Below are 16445 nucleotides of genomic sequence, written 5' to 3'. Positions count from 1 at the left end.
TATCCCACAATCTTGGCCCTTTCCCCTCTGGGCTCTTTCTACTCCTACAGAAGCATCCTGTTGTCTTCTTCCCTCTGCCCACAGGAGAAATGATCCTGTCAGGAGGCAGGGATGGACTCGTGGCTGTCAGCAGCCCTCGTACTGGAATGACTATCCGCGTCCTTGCTGACCACAAAGGCTTCCCCATCACTGTCCTGCAGTGCACCAGGAAGCAGGTGAGTGGGTTGGAGGCCAGGTGCCCACCAAAGTGGTTCTGCCACTCCCCTCCTCAGCTGGACAGGGGAGGAAATACCTAATGAGAGGCTTATGGGTCATGATAAGGACAGGGAGAGGTCACTCAGCAATTAATGTCATGGGCAAAACAGACTCAACACAGAATAAAACCCATCTAACTTCTTACCCAGTGAAAACAGAGCAGAGCAATGAGAAATAAACCCAAACCTTTTAACACCTCCCCTCACCCCTCCCTTCTTCCTGGGTTCAACTTCACTCCCAAATTCTCTTCCTCCTCCTGCTGAGTGACACAGAGGGATGGGAAATATGGGTTGAGGTCACACTGTCTCAGCTCCTTCCTCCTCAGGGGAGGACTCCTCACACTCTGCCCCTGCTTCAGCATGAGGTCCCTCTCACGGGCTGCAGTTTTTCACCAGCTGCCCCAGTGTGGGTCCCTTCCATGGGGTGCAGACCTTCAGGAACAGACTGCTCCAGCCTGGTCCCCCCCAGGGACACAAGTCCCCCAGAAAACCTGCTCTGGTGTGGGCCTGCTTCTCCATGGCTGCAGGTCCTGCCAGGAGCTTGCTCCAGCCTGGGTCACAGCATCTTCTGTATGTCTCCCCCTGCTCCAGCGTGGGGCCTCTCCATGGGCTGCAAGTGGGGACTCTGCTCCCCATCATCTTTCGTGGGCTGCGAGGGGACAACCCGCTTCACCCGGGTCTTCTCCACGGGCTGCCTGGGAGAAGACCACAGTGTTCTCTGGTGCCTGGATTGCCTCCTCCCCTCCTTCACTGACCTTGGGGTCTGCAAAGTTTCTCACATCATCTCACTCCTTTTTCTGGTGGTAAAAAGCTGACATTTGCAGGGTTTTTCCCCCTTAAATATGTTATCACACAGGCACTGTCAGCATCACTGATAGGCCCAGCCTTGGTCAGCAGCAGGTTCATCCTTGAGCACGTTGGTACTGGCTCTTTTGGATCTAGGAGAAGCTTCTAGCAGCTTCTTGCAGAAGCCACTCCTGCAGTCCCCCACCACCACTACCAAAACCTTACCACGCAAGCCCGCACTGCCTTTGTAGACATGCTGCAGACAAATGTGACATGTGCCTGTGCCACAAGCTATTGGAGAGCAGCGCCCCTTGAGAGCAGCTCAGGCTGTGAGCTTTCAGCCCCTGCACCCCCCAAAAAAGGGCTCAGTGCCTTTTCCATGCCTTGGTCCTTGGTGGCCTGGCCTATGTGTAGCTGGCTCTTTGTACAGCTCCTCTGTGGAGCTTGGAAGACCTGGTTGTGCAGCAGTGTGTTGGTTTTTAGCATCTCCTCTGTCCTCTTCATGGAGAGGGTCTTCTTCCTTTGTGCAGCAGAAAAGAGCATAGTTTTGTTTAAGTTCTCAGCCACTCTGCAGGGCTGGGTTCCCTGGTGGTGCTAGACTCAAGGGATCCTCCTTGGTTTTAGGAGAAGGATGTTGTTAGGGGACATATGGTGTTGACAAGCGCTCCCTTAGGAGATGTGCAGACCCAGAGGGTGTCCCAGGGCAGAGATCTGTGGTGTTGAGGCCAGGTGCTCAGCCATCCTCCAGCAGGTGGTTCTGCTGGGGCTTTAAGTCCAGGGCATGACACCAGTTCTGGCACCACAATTTTATTCTCCTAGTTTATTCTAAATAACTTAAAGCACTGCCCAAATGGACGTTGTGTGGACCCCTTACAGCATGAGACCTGTGTTCCCACGCCAGCTCTGGTGGCTTTCTTTAAAGCTTCTGCACTACCAGAGTCACAGCATCACTTTTATCTTCTGCAGTACCACGACTTTGGGGTGGAAGGAGGGGAGCTCTGGCTGGCCACCAGCATGGACCGGCGGGTCAGCGTCTGGGCCTCTGACTGGCTGAAGGACAAGTGTGAGCTCCTTGCCTGGCTCAGCTTCCCAGCTCCTGCCAGCCCCAAGGTAAGTGTGACACCTGCCAGTCCCCACCTGTTTGCAGCGATGGTCTTGGCAACAGCCAAGCTGGAGGAGGGATGTGTCAAGGCTCTGAGTGGGACAGGTGCTAAAAGGCAACATGTCCTTAGGAAAGTCATCTTCATTAGCTTTGCTGGCTGTGGAGTACCTTGCTAATGCACCTTGCTGTGTGTCAAAAGGCAGCAGGAACTGTAGCAAGGACTTGGTAAGTGTGAGGAGTCAGAAACTTGGCATCTGCCAAGAGCTGACAGCCCTGTGCAGCGAAACAGAGCGCAGGCAGCAGTGAGAGCAGCGTGCAGCAGAGGGGCCTAATTACCAGTGTGCTGCTAACTTTGACCCTCCCAAAAAGAAGGATACTCAGAGCCTGGAGCCCAGTGATGGGTTCGTGGAGCTACATATTGTAGCCTTGTGTGTCTGTGATGCTTTGCAGAACACATGAGCTCCCACCCAGGTGTGGGATTTGGGTGGCAGGATACCTGCTAGAAAGGGAGGAGGGTCTGTATCAGGCAGGACATGGAGTTGGGCCCCAGTGCATCTAACTAGTGTGCAGAAAGGAGCTGGGTCCTTCTGAGGGTGAGTGGTGGTGCTTCAGCCTGCCAAGCACCATCCAGGTCCATACAGCAGTTGGGTTCTGTCAGTGTTTCTTCTGTTTGTTTCCAAAACGAAGGATTTCCTCTCCTCAAAGGAAATTCACTACAGCTCTCCCTGCAGTGAACAGAGGAAGGGCTGACCTTACAGCCACTACTAGAGATCTATTTTTCTGGGCCCTATTTTCTTGTGTTAAACCAATCCATAACCCAGTCCCACCTTCAAGCCCATGTAGCAATAATGCCTCAGCTGAAGTTCAACCTGTTGGACCCTGTGTGTCCAGATCCTATGACAGTTAATGATTTGCTTCAGGTTTCCATGGCAGAGCATGATTTCACCTTTTTTTTGCCACAAGTCCATCTGACATGGCAAGAAGGGGTAAACCACCTCCATTGTGCTCACTTCCTGCTGCTTGGAGACTTGCATCCCTTGGGCTGGTGTCCCTCTATGCTCTCCTTTTGTCCTCTGTTGCACTGGTTGGGTTGGGCTGAAGAAGCTAACCTCAATTTTATTCCCTTTGTTTTCCCTCACCAGGGTTTTGGCAGCCTCCCACCCAGCCTGGCCATGTTTTGCCCTTGGGAACCTGATACCCTGGTCTATGTTGGTTTTGGGGTGCAGAAGGAGGCCTTGTTTTACAATCTGCGCAAGAAACAGGTACTCACGCCCTGCCAGGGTGGTACAGGCACTCCTCTGCTGCTGTGTCAAACGAGGTGCAGTGGGAGAGGCAGGGCTCCCATACATGTAAAGCCAAGGTTGATGATGTGTGGTGGGCTCAGGCAAGCAGCTGCTCTGGGCTTTTCACCCCAGAAAGTCCAAGTGGGTGGCAGGGCCCTGCCCTCAGCTGTGTCTGGGCAGGCTGTCAGTCTCTGCTGCTGCCCCACTGCCTTCTTACTGACGGGAGGGGAAAGTATTTGTTTTGAGGAGAACTGATGGTCTCCAAATAATGAGTCAATTTTCCTATGGAAAGTCAATGTCTTTGTTGGGTTTCTGTCAGGCTCCCCTTTGAGAGGAGCCCTTTACCCTCCTAACAACTGATACTGCAGCCCCTGTCTTCTCACCTTCTCATTCTGTTGTTGGTGTATCTCTCTTGCTGGAGCACAGGTAGTTGAGAAGATCTCCTTGCCGTACTTTGCCACCTCGATCAGCCTGTCTCCTGCAGCACACTTCATGGCTGTCGGCTTTGATGGTGAGTACTGGAGGGTGCTGTGGCTCTGTTCCTGAGGCTGCCTTGTCCCCAAGTTGCCTTTGGTTCTAGTTCTTGGGCAGGGTGTCAGGCCAGGAGAAAACCGTGGGAGACTCAGGTCAGAAATGAGATGCATTAGATCCTGTTTGTCACTGAGCAAGATTTGTCACTTGAATGACTTGAGGTTCTGGGCTGTTGCCTCCTCTGTGGCTCTGTGAGCTCCAGCCTGGGAGGCAGAAGGGACCTTCCCACAACTCAGGGGCAATTGGCACACTTCTACTGTCAGGGATACCTTGTTTGTGTAGCTGTTACTATCAGCCTGGGGAAGCAGCATGTACCTCCATCCTGCTCCTATAGTGGCTTCTGAGAGTGGGGTGAGCTCCGTGTCTGCCCCAGAAGTGCAGGGCAGATGCTGAGCCCAGCGCCAGGCACTTCAGAGGGTGTGAGACAGCAAAGCTGCACTAACACATCCTGCTGCATCCCTTACTGCAATGTGACAGTCTGACACACAGCATAGAGCTGCCATGTCATGCTGTCTTCCCATTGCCAGCTGTTAGTTGTCCACTGGTCTCAGCAAGAACCTCTCCCCTGTCCCTCAGCTTATGGACTCAGAGCTCAACACAGGGGAGGGGGCCTAGGGGAGGACTGGGAATGTTGCTTGGGACAGGGATAAGACCTGTGGTGATGGACACCCCTTTCCCCTCTTTTCCTCACAGAACAGCTCCTGAGGCTGCTGCACTGCCCTGATGGTGCTGCGCAGGACTATGCCGGCCATGACGACACTGTACATCTCTGCCGCTTTGCCCCCTCTGGCCGCCGCCTCCTCACAGCCTCCCATAGTGCTGTCCTCATCTGGGAGCTCACAGGCAGCTGAGCCTGGAGACCTCTGGAACAGTGGCACGTCTCCAGTGGGGGAAGAAGACTGGCACTCCCTGGCCAGGCCTCCATGACCCTGGCTAGGCCTCACTCCCTGGGCAAGGCGCCGGCTTAGGTCTCAGCCAGGCCTCAGCTGCTGCCCTTGCTCCACCTGTGGGTTACTGGGGCTGGACATGGCAGCAGGCCCGCAGGCCCAGCCCCCGTGGTTGCAGGATGTGTTTTACAGCCCCATTTGTTGTTGGTTGGGGTGTTTTTTTGAATAAAACTTTGTAAAGCCAAAGCCTGGAAGGTTGGTGTAGTCAACAGGATCAGGTGCTACAAAAAGGTGACTGTGCCCCTTCCCAGACTGGGAAGGAGTGGGCTCAATTTTTTGTGAATGGTAAACAGAAAGTGATAGAGTGCACTAAGCAGTGTCAAGCTGCTCAGAAGGGTTGAGTGAAAAACAATAGACATGTCATTTGTGTGGTGCTAGGAGCCCATTGGTCTTGTACTCAACAAAAAGCCAAGGAAGACCTTACTTTCAAGCAGATTTCTGCTACAGAATGTGAGGTGCTAGTCATCACTGGCCTTTCTTCTGGCTTCCTCTCAAAAATTGGGAATCTGAGTTGATAAACTTGCAAGTGAAAATGGTCATGTTCTGCTCCAGGCAGGCAGATTCATAGATTAGTGTGCAGCACAAACCTTGAAACTTAGCATGGACATACCTGGGCTGGCAGTGATGATGTTGAGATCAAAAGAACCCCAGATTTTAGAACCTCAAGCAATCCCCATTCAACCCTATCGCCTATCAACAATTAAATCATAGAATCAGAAAGGTTTGGGCTGAAAGGGAACTTACAGAGCATCAAGTCCCAACCCCCTGCCATGAGCAGGGATACCTCTCACTAGCCCAGGCTGCTCAAGGCCCCATCCAACCTGGCCTTGAACACCTCCAGGGAGGAGGCAGACACCACCTCCCTGGGCACCCTGTGCCAGGGCCTCACCACCCTCAGAGTGAAGAATTTCTTCCTAATACCCAGTCTCAATCTACCCCCTTCCAATTTAAAACCATTCCCCCTCATCCTCTCACTCCATGCCCTTCTAAAAAGTCCCTCCCAGCTTTCCTGTAGGACCCTTCAGGGACTGAAAGGTGCTATAAGGTCTCCCCACTGCCTTCTCTTCTCTAGGCTGAACAACCCCAACTCTCTCAGCCTGTCTTCACAGGAGAGGTGCTCCAGCTGTCTGATCATCTTTGCAGCACTGCACCTTTAACTGTCACCGTTCCAGACATTGCTCAGAAAGTGACATTAATACAGGGAGCTACCACCTTTGCATGGCTGCCTTAGTTGTTAAGAGTTGCCTGAAAGTGATGGAAGGCAATGTTTGTTTCCTGGCCTGGGAAAGCCCTGAGCCCAAATGTTAGTGGAGCTGCTCATGGGCTACCAGGGGAAGTTTCAGTCCGGGATCATCTTTCAGTGCTGGCACCTTTGGTTTGGGAGGCACTGCAGGACATTCACCATTTTGGAAGGTAGGTGCAGGTAGAGCATAAAAATGGTGTCCAGAAGTCTTAGGACCTTTCCCTTGGCAAGGAAAGCCCTGAGCCTGAAGGTTACCACGGCTGCTAGCAGGCCAACTTGGGAAGTTTCAGACCAGGAACATCTGTCAGTCCTCACACCTTTTGTTTGGGAGCTATTGCTAGATGTTTACTATTTTTAGAAGGTGGGTGCTGGCAGAGCCTGAAAATGACGTCAGGCACTGTTAGCACTGTTCCCTTGGCTGGGAACTCGCCAAAGTCAGAGGGCCTGCTTGTGGGCTACCTGTGATGGGTTCAAGCCAAGAACAGGTTTCTCTCCTTTGGAACTCTGCTAGTTCTGTTAAGGGCATCGGTTAGAGAGAGGGTTAAGGTTAGTTGACCATTTATACTATGACTCTTTAATTTACAACCAGAGATACCCTTCAGAAGGGACTCCTGAGGGATCTATTTCTGCTTCATCATTTGGCCTCAGCTGGAACATAGGGCAGAAGCCAGGCAGTACACGTGGTGACTCACAAATGCAAAGTCTAACAGCACAGTATTTTGGCTTTTTTTGTAAATAGCTAAACCAGATCATTTCCAATGATAATATTTCTACTGCATCCAATTAACTACTTTCCTACCAATTTGTGGTGGTTTGGCCCTGGCTGGAGGCCAGATGCCACCAAGGCTGCTCTATCACTGCCATTTCCAGCTGGACGGGGGAGAAAATATCTATTGAGAGGCTCAGGAATGGAGATAAGGCCAGGGAGAGATCATTCCACAAACAGCATCATGGGCAGAACAGACTCAACAGGGAACAATAAACCCCCCAGCTCTCTAATTGATGGCCCTGCCCTGCACCCCCAGTGACACCAGAGTCGGGGGATGAGAAGTGTGACCAGCTCTTAAAGCAGCTCCCCCCACCCCTCCCTTCTCAGCAGACTGCACTTCAGTCAGCATTTCGCTCCCTTCTTCCCCCCGTTGTGGCACAGGGAGGGGCAGGGACTGGGGAATGGGGGTTTGGGTCAGTTCCTCGCAAGTTGGTTTCCTTTTTAGCCAGGGGCCATTCACTCCTCACCCCCTTCCCCTGCTGCACCGTGGGGTCCCACCCACAGCAGCCAGTCCTCCATGAACTTCTCCAGGCTGAGTCCTTTCCCACAGGGCTTCAGCTCTTCCCCAGCTGCCCCAGCGTGGGTCACAGCTATGGGTGCAGTCATCAATCACAGAATGTCTCTCAGGCCCTCAGGCCCAGGGTGCTCCAGCCTGGTCCCTCATGGAGGATTCTACAGTTGGATTTGGGTGTCCATCGGGTCTGTTCTATTTCGGTCTCTTCACACCAGACCAGAGGTATGACAGTCCCGAGCTGTGTGGCATAACCCACCCCTGCCTCCACATAGTAATGAGCAGAACTGAACTTCAGAAGAGCCTTACCTCATGAAGCATGAGGAACATAAAAACTGACCCTTCTGTAATCTCAGCTCTCAGTTTCCCTGTGCCTTTTACCTTCTCAGTTCCCTGAGGTAAATTTTGCATCTGTCCTTCCACTGTCCACCTGGACATCACCATCGCTGATACTGAGACCCACACGCCAGGCGCTTGTTTCCAGCTCAGGCTCACATCACCATCTTCTCTCTCCTTTTTTGGAGAAGAGGACATGTGTTATTTGTGCCTGTAACAGTCTCCACCCAGGGGTCTGTCTTTTGTCGTGGTCCTGACTCACAAGCTCGCTCTATCTTGCAGTTTTGCCTTTTCCCTTTGGCGTGTGCTGAGGTTTTGCTCTCCTATCAGTCACAGCAGTTCTTGTTCTTGTCCATCTGTTAGTTTTAACACCCATTTCTGTAAGAGAAGGTGCCTGATTCAGAACTTTGGGTCACCATGTTGCAATCATCCCCCTCTTTCTGTCAGCTGAATGCCTCTGTTGTTCCTGAAGGGGGTTTGTAGGTAAGGAGGCAGTTTGTGTCACATTCTGGAGTGTTGATCTGTGCTCAAGCCTGATTTAGAGCTGCTCTGCCCAGGGGCCTGCTGACATTGAGTCAGGGGAAGGATAACATGAGGCTCTAGGAAATGTTGGGGTGTCCAGACCCTTCAGTTACAGACCCTACCATCCACCTCGGAGCAACTAGCCCTTGGAAGCGGGTGAGGATGTCCAGGGGATGCTGGGGACAATGTGGGAGAGGCTGCTCGAGTGGTAGCTGAACAGATGGCTCCCCAAAGATGCTCAGGCCTGAATGCTGAGGGCTTAATGTCATGTTGGCTTTTAACAGCAAGTGGCTGTTGGAATCCAGGTGGCATTTTTAGATTGGAGTGAGACCTCTGGAACTGTTAAGCTGCTGTTCTGAATCCAGGTGACATGTCCATGCTCTTGGCAGCTGCAGAGGGACACGCAGAGTGCTTCAAGAAAGCAGGGCAGCACATGGGATGTGAGGGAAGAGGCGACCAGTGGCAGTGTGATCAGCCTGTGGCTTTCAGGTTGGGCTTTTATTTTGAAGCCACAAAGCAATGAGTAAAGCCAGATGTCAGTACCAGTGGCCATCCTGGCCAGGTGAGCTGTAACTAGCAGGATAAAGCACTGGTTATTTTTCATGTGTGATTGTGTTGAAGTTCTGGGGGAAGATTTTTACAGAGAGAGTGGTGAGGGGCTGGAACAGGCTGCCCAGAGGGGGGTTGGGTGCCCCGTCCCTGGGGGTGTTCAAGGCCAGGTTGGATGGGGCCCTGGGCAACCTTGTGTAGCTCCAGGCCTGGAGGTTGGTGGCCCTGCCTGTGACAGGGGGGTTGGAACTCTGTGATCTCTGGGCTCCCTTCCAAACCAGACCAGTCTGGGATTCTATGATTCTAACCATCACTTCTGATACTTTACAAGTGGTACCTGAGGCTTGATGTGGCAATGAGCCCCAGTTAGCAAACATCTAGCATGCATCTTTGTTCTCAAGAATGGATTTTGGATCCCCAGGCCCCTCAAAGCCAAGCTGAGGGAGCAGGAGGAGATGCCAGGTTGGGAGCAGTTGGGGAGGTGTGGGGTAAGGTGGCAATGGGAAGAGCAGGTTACTTGTCAGCACAACACAAGGGTTTGCTGGGCAGGGCAGTTCCAGCCTTTGTCTGCTTGTGTGTCCTGTCTTCTGTGTCTTAGTCCTTCTCCAGGTGTCAGTGTCCTTTGTGCTCGGAGGGGCTCAGTGTGCCTGTCAAGAGCCGTGTGTAGGGTCTCAGTTGCCCATGTTCAGCATAGTGCTGATGGGGGTTTTTTTGTTGGTGTAAAAAGCTCACAGTGCAGTTCATCCTCACATCTTGGAATTTCCTGGTCAGTGTGATCACAGGCCCTGCCAGCAGCTGGGCTGTCCAGCCAGCCATTTTCACAGGTCGAGGCTGCTTCTGTGCATCCTTCTGTCCTCATGTCTTGAAGGTGCCTCCATTGGCTCAGTCCTGACAAGTCAGTCCTTCCAACGGGCTGTTGCAGTCAACTCTTTCCTAGGGTTGCTGTAGAACCTCCTCTCTTCTGCCCCATAGGTAGTGTTGCTCGATGACATCTTTGGTCTAGGAGCCTTTCTTCTTCTTGCTGAGAGCTTCCTCTCATCTTGGATTCATGTTGTCTGTAGAGTTCTGCATAGCAGCTCCACCCTTTGTTATGCTGTTGTGCTGTGTCTGTCTCATGTTCCTCACCATACCTTACTCAGGTCACAATGATCTGGTGTATCTTCCTTGTTGATAAATCTCTCATTAGACCTTTTGAGTCTCATACGCTTAAGGTACTTAAGGTTTTGTGCCCATCAGGCCCTTCGTCTCTCACAGTTACAGCTTGAAACACTGATCAGTTGGGCTTGTGTTGTCACAGACATTTTTAACCGGCCATGTCTTGAAGTGGCAAGCCAGGCATCACCTGCAGCTTCATCCAGCGTTCTCTTTGCACACATTTCTCTTCCATGGTGTAATGGTCTTAGCTCTTAACACCTGGCATCTCATGCAGCCATTACTCTGCCTTTGAGAGCTGCTTTCCTTTATGGGGCCACAGCCATTGCCTCTTCCCTGGTGGCACTATAAAGCACGTGCACTTTTGGGGTGCCATCAGGCTTCTCTGCCAGCATCATCTCTTCTACCGTGTTTGCTTCTCTTGCTTGCAGTTTCCTGGTGATTCATGGTGACATTTGTGCTGCCTGTGTGCTGTCTTGGGGTCGGAGCTGCCCTGCAGGAGCTGTAGCAGTAGTACAGAGAGGATGCACAGCTTTAAGGTGTAGCAGTAAAACGTTCACCCAGGCGGTTTGGCAAAGACAGCACAGTCAGTCTCTGCAGGCAGCTGGCACAGAGTTCTATCTCTGAGTTTGGCAGAGGTGGTATTCTGGCCTCTTGGGAGCAGTGGTTTGCAAGGGTGACTGTTGCACATGCCTTGTGTTGTGTGTGGGGCTCAGTATCTGGGGTTCAGTTTGCCTGGGTTTGGGATTTTTTAGCTGTAGGTGACCCACTGACGCTCTTGTCCAGTTACCGGTCGCAGCGGGTGACTCGCTCTGCACCGTTCGCTTGGGTTGTTCAGATGCAGAGCGACAAGCCCCGAGCCAGAGGCCAACAGGAGAAGGAATGGTGTGCTGGACAAAGGCCAGATGGCATCTGACATCAGAGGATCAGCAGGACACCCAGCAGCTGTGAATAGCTTCTGCAGTTCTGGTTCTGTTTGGCACAGATCAATGGGTGTAGCGGGATATCGGCACCCGAGCCGGCTGGTGAGGCGAGCAGCAGCTGCTGGGTCCAACCAGCAGGTTTAGAGGAGTCCTATTGTCAGTGTAGCTCAAATCATACCCTGTTGGTTTAGTGTTACAGGTGACAGACAGGCCTTAGCACAGCAGAGGAAAGGCTAATCCGACTGTGAGTGGCTGAGGTAGAGGTGGGAGAGAAGGTGTCATCACAGCGGCGGTTCACACCAGCCGTCTGCTGATGCTCTGTCTTGCTGGTGAAGAAGAGGATGTGGGAGTATCATCTCGGTTAAATGATGTGTACAGTTATGTCTTATCATAGAATGAATCCCAGACTGGTCTGGGTTGGAAGGGACCCCAAGGATCATAGATCTCCAAGCCCCCTGCCACAGGCAGGGACACCAACCTCCAGGCCTGGAGCTACACTAGGTTGCCCAGGGCCCCATCCAACCTGGCCTTGAACACCCCCAGGGATGGGGCACCCACCCCCTTGCTGGGCAGCCCCTTCCAGCCCCTCACCACTCTCTCTGGAAAGAACTTCCCCCTAATATCTAATTTAAACCTTCCTGCCTTCAGCTTCACTCCATCCCCCTTGTCCTGCCAGTCTCTGCCCTTTGAACAAGCTGATTCCCTCCTGTTTCTCTGCTCCCTTCAGGGACTGAAAGGATGCAATGAGGTCCCCCCACAGCCTTCTCTTCTCCAGGCTGACCCATCCCAGCTCCCTCAGCCTCTCTCCATAGGGGAGCTGCTCCAGCCCTCTGATCATCTCTGTGGCTCCTCTGACCCCTCTCCAGCAGTCCCACATCTTTCTTGTACTGAGGCCCCAGCTCTGGACACAGGACTCCAGCTGGGGCCTCCCGAGGGCAGAGCAGAGAGGGGTGATGTCTTGAGATGCAGACCTGTGCCGTGTGCCTCTGTCTCGGGGTGGTGTCATGTACAGCCTGGCTCTGTTTTGTACCATAAGGCTCTCTCTTGGGGCTGTGTAGCGTGCAGCATGTCTCTCGTGTGGCTGTGAGATGGATATCATGGCTTTGCCTTGGGGCACAGACCATTCTGCTTTTCCCAGGTGCTTCACAGCCATTTGCATCCCGGCAGAAAATCCCCCAGCAAATCTTTGCCAGAGCAGCAACTTGGAAGAGCAGCAGGAGGAGTGTGGGACAGGCAGCAAAGCCATGTCCTCGCCTTTGGGTTACACAGCCTGACACTTCAGCATCACACGGGGCAGTGAAGCTGCCTGAAGGGTGGGACTGTGCCAGGCATGGCTGTAGCCTTGGGGTGATGGCCCAGGAAAGGTGGGATGGCTCTGCTGTGCTTTGGGGGTAGCATGAGCACGTGGGGGCTGAGTGTTGGCAAGCCAGTGTGCCTCACCTTGTGTGTGTGTATGTGGGATGTTTTTCTTTCAGGTTTACTCAAGCCTTGGTCGTGGTTATAAAGCTTTAGGCTTGTAGTAATAAAATAGACTTGTAGTAATAAAAAACCCCAGCTGGGGAATTTATTTCATGCTGGCTGGGTGGGTTTTTTTCCCTAGTCCCAGCCACTCTCCAAGATGACTGTTGCCATAGTGTGGGCACAGGTGGTGTTCTGGCCAGGGTTTTGCAGTCAGGACAAAGTTTCTGGAGGCCCCCAGGAGCGGTGTTCCCGAGGACCACTGTGCAGGGTGGGTGGTTGCAGGTGCAGGGGGTTGTGCTGCTTCTGGGGGGGCTTTTGCAGACCATCACCACTGCCCATTGCTGCAGAGAAGATGATTGTTTCCCAAACAGTGATAGGAATCCAGTGGTGGTGGAAGGGCAGGGAGGCAGCCTAGGCAGTGGGCCCAAGGAGGACTGGATCACACTGTAGAAATGCTTAATTGGCTTTTGCTCTAGCCAGCACTGCAGCTAGTTTGGGACCACATTGTTTTTAGATCTGAGTTGCCCTTTTTGTCGTTGAGCCCCAACCCCAGCAGCCAACAGCCTCTCCAGGAGCTCGCACCCCTTTGGCCAGGGAATGCAAAGAACAAGCTCAGCATCAGTTTGTAGCAGAATATAACACACACACACACACACCCCCCGCCAACCCCCCCAAAGGAAAAGCATCAGCTGAGTTGTATAAAGAACCCAGGGACTGGTAATAAGGATGCTGTGCTCTGTGTTTAGAAGCCCATCAACACCTTATAATGTAGAAAGCATAAAAACCAAAGGGAGGATGAAGCTGCTAGAACAGTAGCCAGCATAAAGCTTTTTTGGTCTCTGTGTGCACCATCTATTTAATTTTGTGTGTGTGTGTGTGTGTGTGGATTTGGCTGTTTATTTTTGGTCCCATGTGTGATGAGGCCAGGAAGACCAATGGCATCCTGGCTTGTGTCAGAAATAGTGTGGCCAATAGATCAGGGGAGGGGATTGTGCCCCTGGACTGGGCACTGGTGAGGCTGCACCTCGAGTGCTGGGTCCAGTTCTGGGCTCCTCACCATCAGAAGGACATTGAGGTCCTGGAGCAAGTCCAGAGAAGGGCAACCAGGCTGGGGAAGGGGCTGGAGGGTGAATCCTCTGAGGAGCAGCTGAGGGAGCTGGGGGTGTTCAGCCTGGAGAAGAGGAGGCTGAGGGGAGACCTTCTCCCCACCTCCACTGCCCTGCCAGGAGGGTGCAGAGAGGTGGGCGATGGTCTCTTCAGCCAGGGGACAGGAGCTGGGACAAGGGGCAATGGGCTCAAGCTGTGCCAGGGCAGGGTCAGAGCAGATGGGAGGGAAAAGTTCTTCCCTGGCAGAGTTGTCAGGGCCTGGCCCAGGCTGCCCAGGGAGGGGCTGAGTCCCCTTCCCTGGGTGTGTTTAACAGACGGGGAGATGAGGTGCTCAGGGATCTGGTTTAGCTCAGGATGGGAATGGTTGGACTGGATGATCTTAAAGGTCTTTTCCAACCCTGTGACTCTGTGAGGCTGAGTGAGTCCTGCTCTCAGTGCCTTGTGTGGTCGCTGTGCCCCGCCCCCCCCCCCCCCCCCCCCCCGTGCTCTCTTTACGCCCCTCACTCGGGTTGGGGCTGTTGGTGGGGCTGTTGTCGGGGCTCATGCTGACACTGGGGTTTGGGGATAGGGCTGGCAGGGTTAGTGAGGGCTAGGGCGTTAGGGGTCGGGGTGGGCGTGCACATGGGCTGCCTGGGGAGGTTTCAGGCCAGGAGTCTCTCTCAGTGCTGGCACCTTTATTTGGGAGCTGTTGCCGGACGTTCAGCGCGTTGGCGGTTGGGCGGTTGTGAAAGCGATGCCAGGCGAGGGTCCTGCCCCGACAGGAGAGCCCCGAGCCGCAGCGTTTGTGCGGCCTCTTGTGGGCTTCCCGGGGAGGTTTCAGGCCAGGAACAGCTTTGGGTACTGGCACCTTTGCTTTGAGAGCTCCTGCTGGACGTTCAGCATTTTGGAAGGTGAGCTGTGCTAGAGCCAGCAAGCGATGTAAGGCAGGGGGGAGTTCCGTGTCACAGAGGCAGCAGGGCTGCATGTCGCCTGCCTTAGGACGTGTGTGGCCAGGAGCATCTTTCAGTGCCGGCACCTTTAGCTTGGGAGCTCTTGCTGCATGCTTAGCTTTTTTGAAAGAGGGTGTTCATTGGATTGGCTGTTTATTTTTGTTACAGTGGGAGCTGTTGCTGGACTTTAGTGTGTTGGAAGTTGGGTGTTTGTAATGTGTGACAGTGATGGAAGGAGATGTTACTTCCCCAGCCTGGGAAAGCCCTGACCCTCACAGACTCACAGAATCCCAGGGGTTGGAAGGGACCTGGAGAGCCCATGGGGTCCAACCCCCTGCCAAAGCAGCTCCCCAGCTCATATTGCACAGGGCGGCGTCCAGACGGAGCTGGAATCTCTCCAGAGATGGAGACTCCACACCCCCTGGGCAGCCTGTCCCAGGGCTCCCTCACCCTCTCTGGGGAAAAGTTCTTCCCCAGGTTGCTGTGGAACTTCCTCTGCTCCAACTTGCAGCCATTGCCCCTTGTCCTGTCCCCACAGACACTGAAAAGGGGCTGCCCATTTCCCCCTGCATCCCATCCTTCAGATATTGATAAACATTAACAAGGTCCCCCCTTAGTCTTCTTTTCTCCAGGCTGAACAGCCTCAGCTCACTCAGCCTTTCCTCACAGGGGAGATGCTCCAGGCCCTTCAGCATCTCCGTAGCCTCCTCTGGACTCTCTCCAGGAGATCCCTGTCTTTTTTATCCCAGGAAGCCCAGAACTGGGCACCACACTCCATGTGGGGTCTGAGCAGGGCAGAGCAGAGGGGGAGGATCCCCTCCTGTGACCTGCTGGCCACACTCCTCTTGATGCCCCCAGGATCCCATTGTCTCTCTCAGCCCCCAGGGCACACTGCTGGCTCATGGCCACCCTGTCCCCCACCAGGACCCCCAGGTCCTTCTCCATAGAGCTCCTCTCCAGCAGGTCACCCCCAGCCTGTACTGTTAGCAGGGCCATTCATGGGCTACCTGGGGAGGTTTCAGGCCAGGACCATCTTTCAGTGCTGGCACCTTTTGTTTGGGAGCTATTGCTTTATGATTGAGGAAGGTGGGGAGTCATGCTACCTCAAAGCAATGTGATGCAATATTAGGAGCATTCCCTGGACTATGAAATCCTTGAACCACCTGGGGAGGGCTGAGGGCAGGGACATGTTTCAGTGCTGGCACCTTTCCTTTAGGAGTTATTGCAGGAGGTTTTAGTTACAGAAGGGGCTGTAGCTGTGTGTGAGGGAAGGCAGTGTTAGGCCCCCGGCCTGGGAAAACCCCAGTGTTACTGGGTCTGCTGCTGGGCTACTTGGGGAGCTTTCAGGCCAGAAACATCTATCCCTGCTGGCACCTTTGGTGTGGGAGCTATTGCTGGACATTTACCATTTCAAAAGGTGGACTGACATTTAAAGCAATGTCAGGAGCAGTCTGTGGATTATGAAAACCCTGAGCCCCATAGTAGGGCTGCTTGTGGTTTTCCCAGGGAGGTTTCATGCCATCTGTCAGTGCTGGCACCTTTTCTTTGTGACCTATTGAAGCATCACAGACACTGTGCCACCACTGCTCCTCTGCCTGCTTCTTACTCTCTTCTAAGGGATAATAAAGAGTCATTTACTTTTGTTTTGCACATGGTGTTTCCTGGCCTCCCTTCGAGTCACAGAGCTGCTCCAGCCCAGGTGGGCTTGTGCTGCTGAAGCAGCTCTCTGCATTAGAGGGCACTGGAAGTGTCCTTCAAACCCTGACTGGCAAGGTCTCTGGGCAGCCTGGGCCCATGGGCTGAAGGACCAAAGTGGGGGTTCTCATCCACCCCTGCCAGCCACAACCACCTACTTTTAGCCTCAGCCCCCCCAACACCCATGAGCAGGGGGAGAGCCTGGTTTTTAACAGAGCACACATCCCTCATCAAGGCTCTTCATGGCAGCACGGGGCTGACCCTGGCACCCTCAGGCCTGCACTCTTACCTACCTGCATCCTGCAGCCCAGCTCTTACCCACAGTCCCAGCCCAGCACCTGCAGC

General features: G+C 53.5%; 1 protein-coding gene across 1 annotated transcript in view; it reads left to right on the top strand.

Annotated features, from left to right (window-relative positions):
* The window catches only part of WDR90 (WD repeat domain 90), a gene marked incomplete at its 5' end in the record, with an annotated part of 32462 nt that extends 27379 nt beyond the window's left edge, over nucleotides 1–5083 (top strand). Inside the window, 5 exons of the mRNA XM_084271232.1 lie at nucleotides 85–215; nucleotides 2007–2150; nucleotides 3285–3404; nucleotides 3852–3936; nucleotides 4650–5083. Of these exons, the coding sequence (XP_084127358.1) occupies nucleotides 85–215; nucleotides 2007–2150; nucleotides 3285–3404; nucleotides 3852–3936; nucleotides 4650–4807 (638 nt within the window). The 3' untranslated portion in view covers nucleotides 4808–5083. The remainder of the gene's footprint in view (nucleotides 1–84; nucleotides 216–2006; nucleotides 2151–3284; nucleotides 3405–3851; nucleotides 3937–4649) is intronic.
* Between the last annotated feature and the right edge of the window lie 11362 nt (nucleotides 5084–16445).

The sequence above is a fragment of the Gallinula chloropus genome (assembly GCF_964237585.1).
Source record: "Gallinula chloropus genome assembly, chromosome: 15".
In the NCBI taxonomy this organism is placed as follows: domain Eukaryota; kingdom Metazoa; phylum Chordata; class Aves; order Gruiformes; family Rallidae; genus Gallinula; species Gallinula chloropus.
Note: the sequence above shows the minus strand (reverse complement) of the source record. Positions and strands in the feature narration are given on the sequence as shown.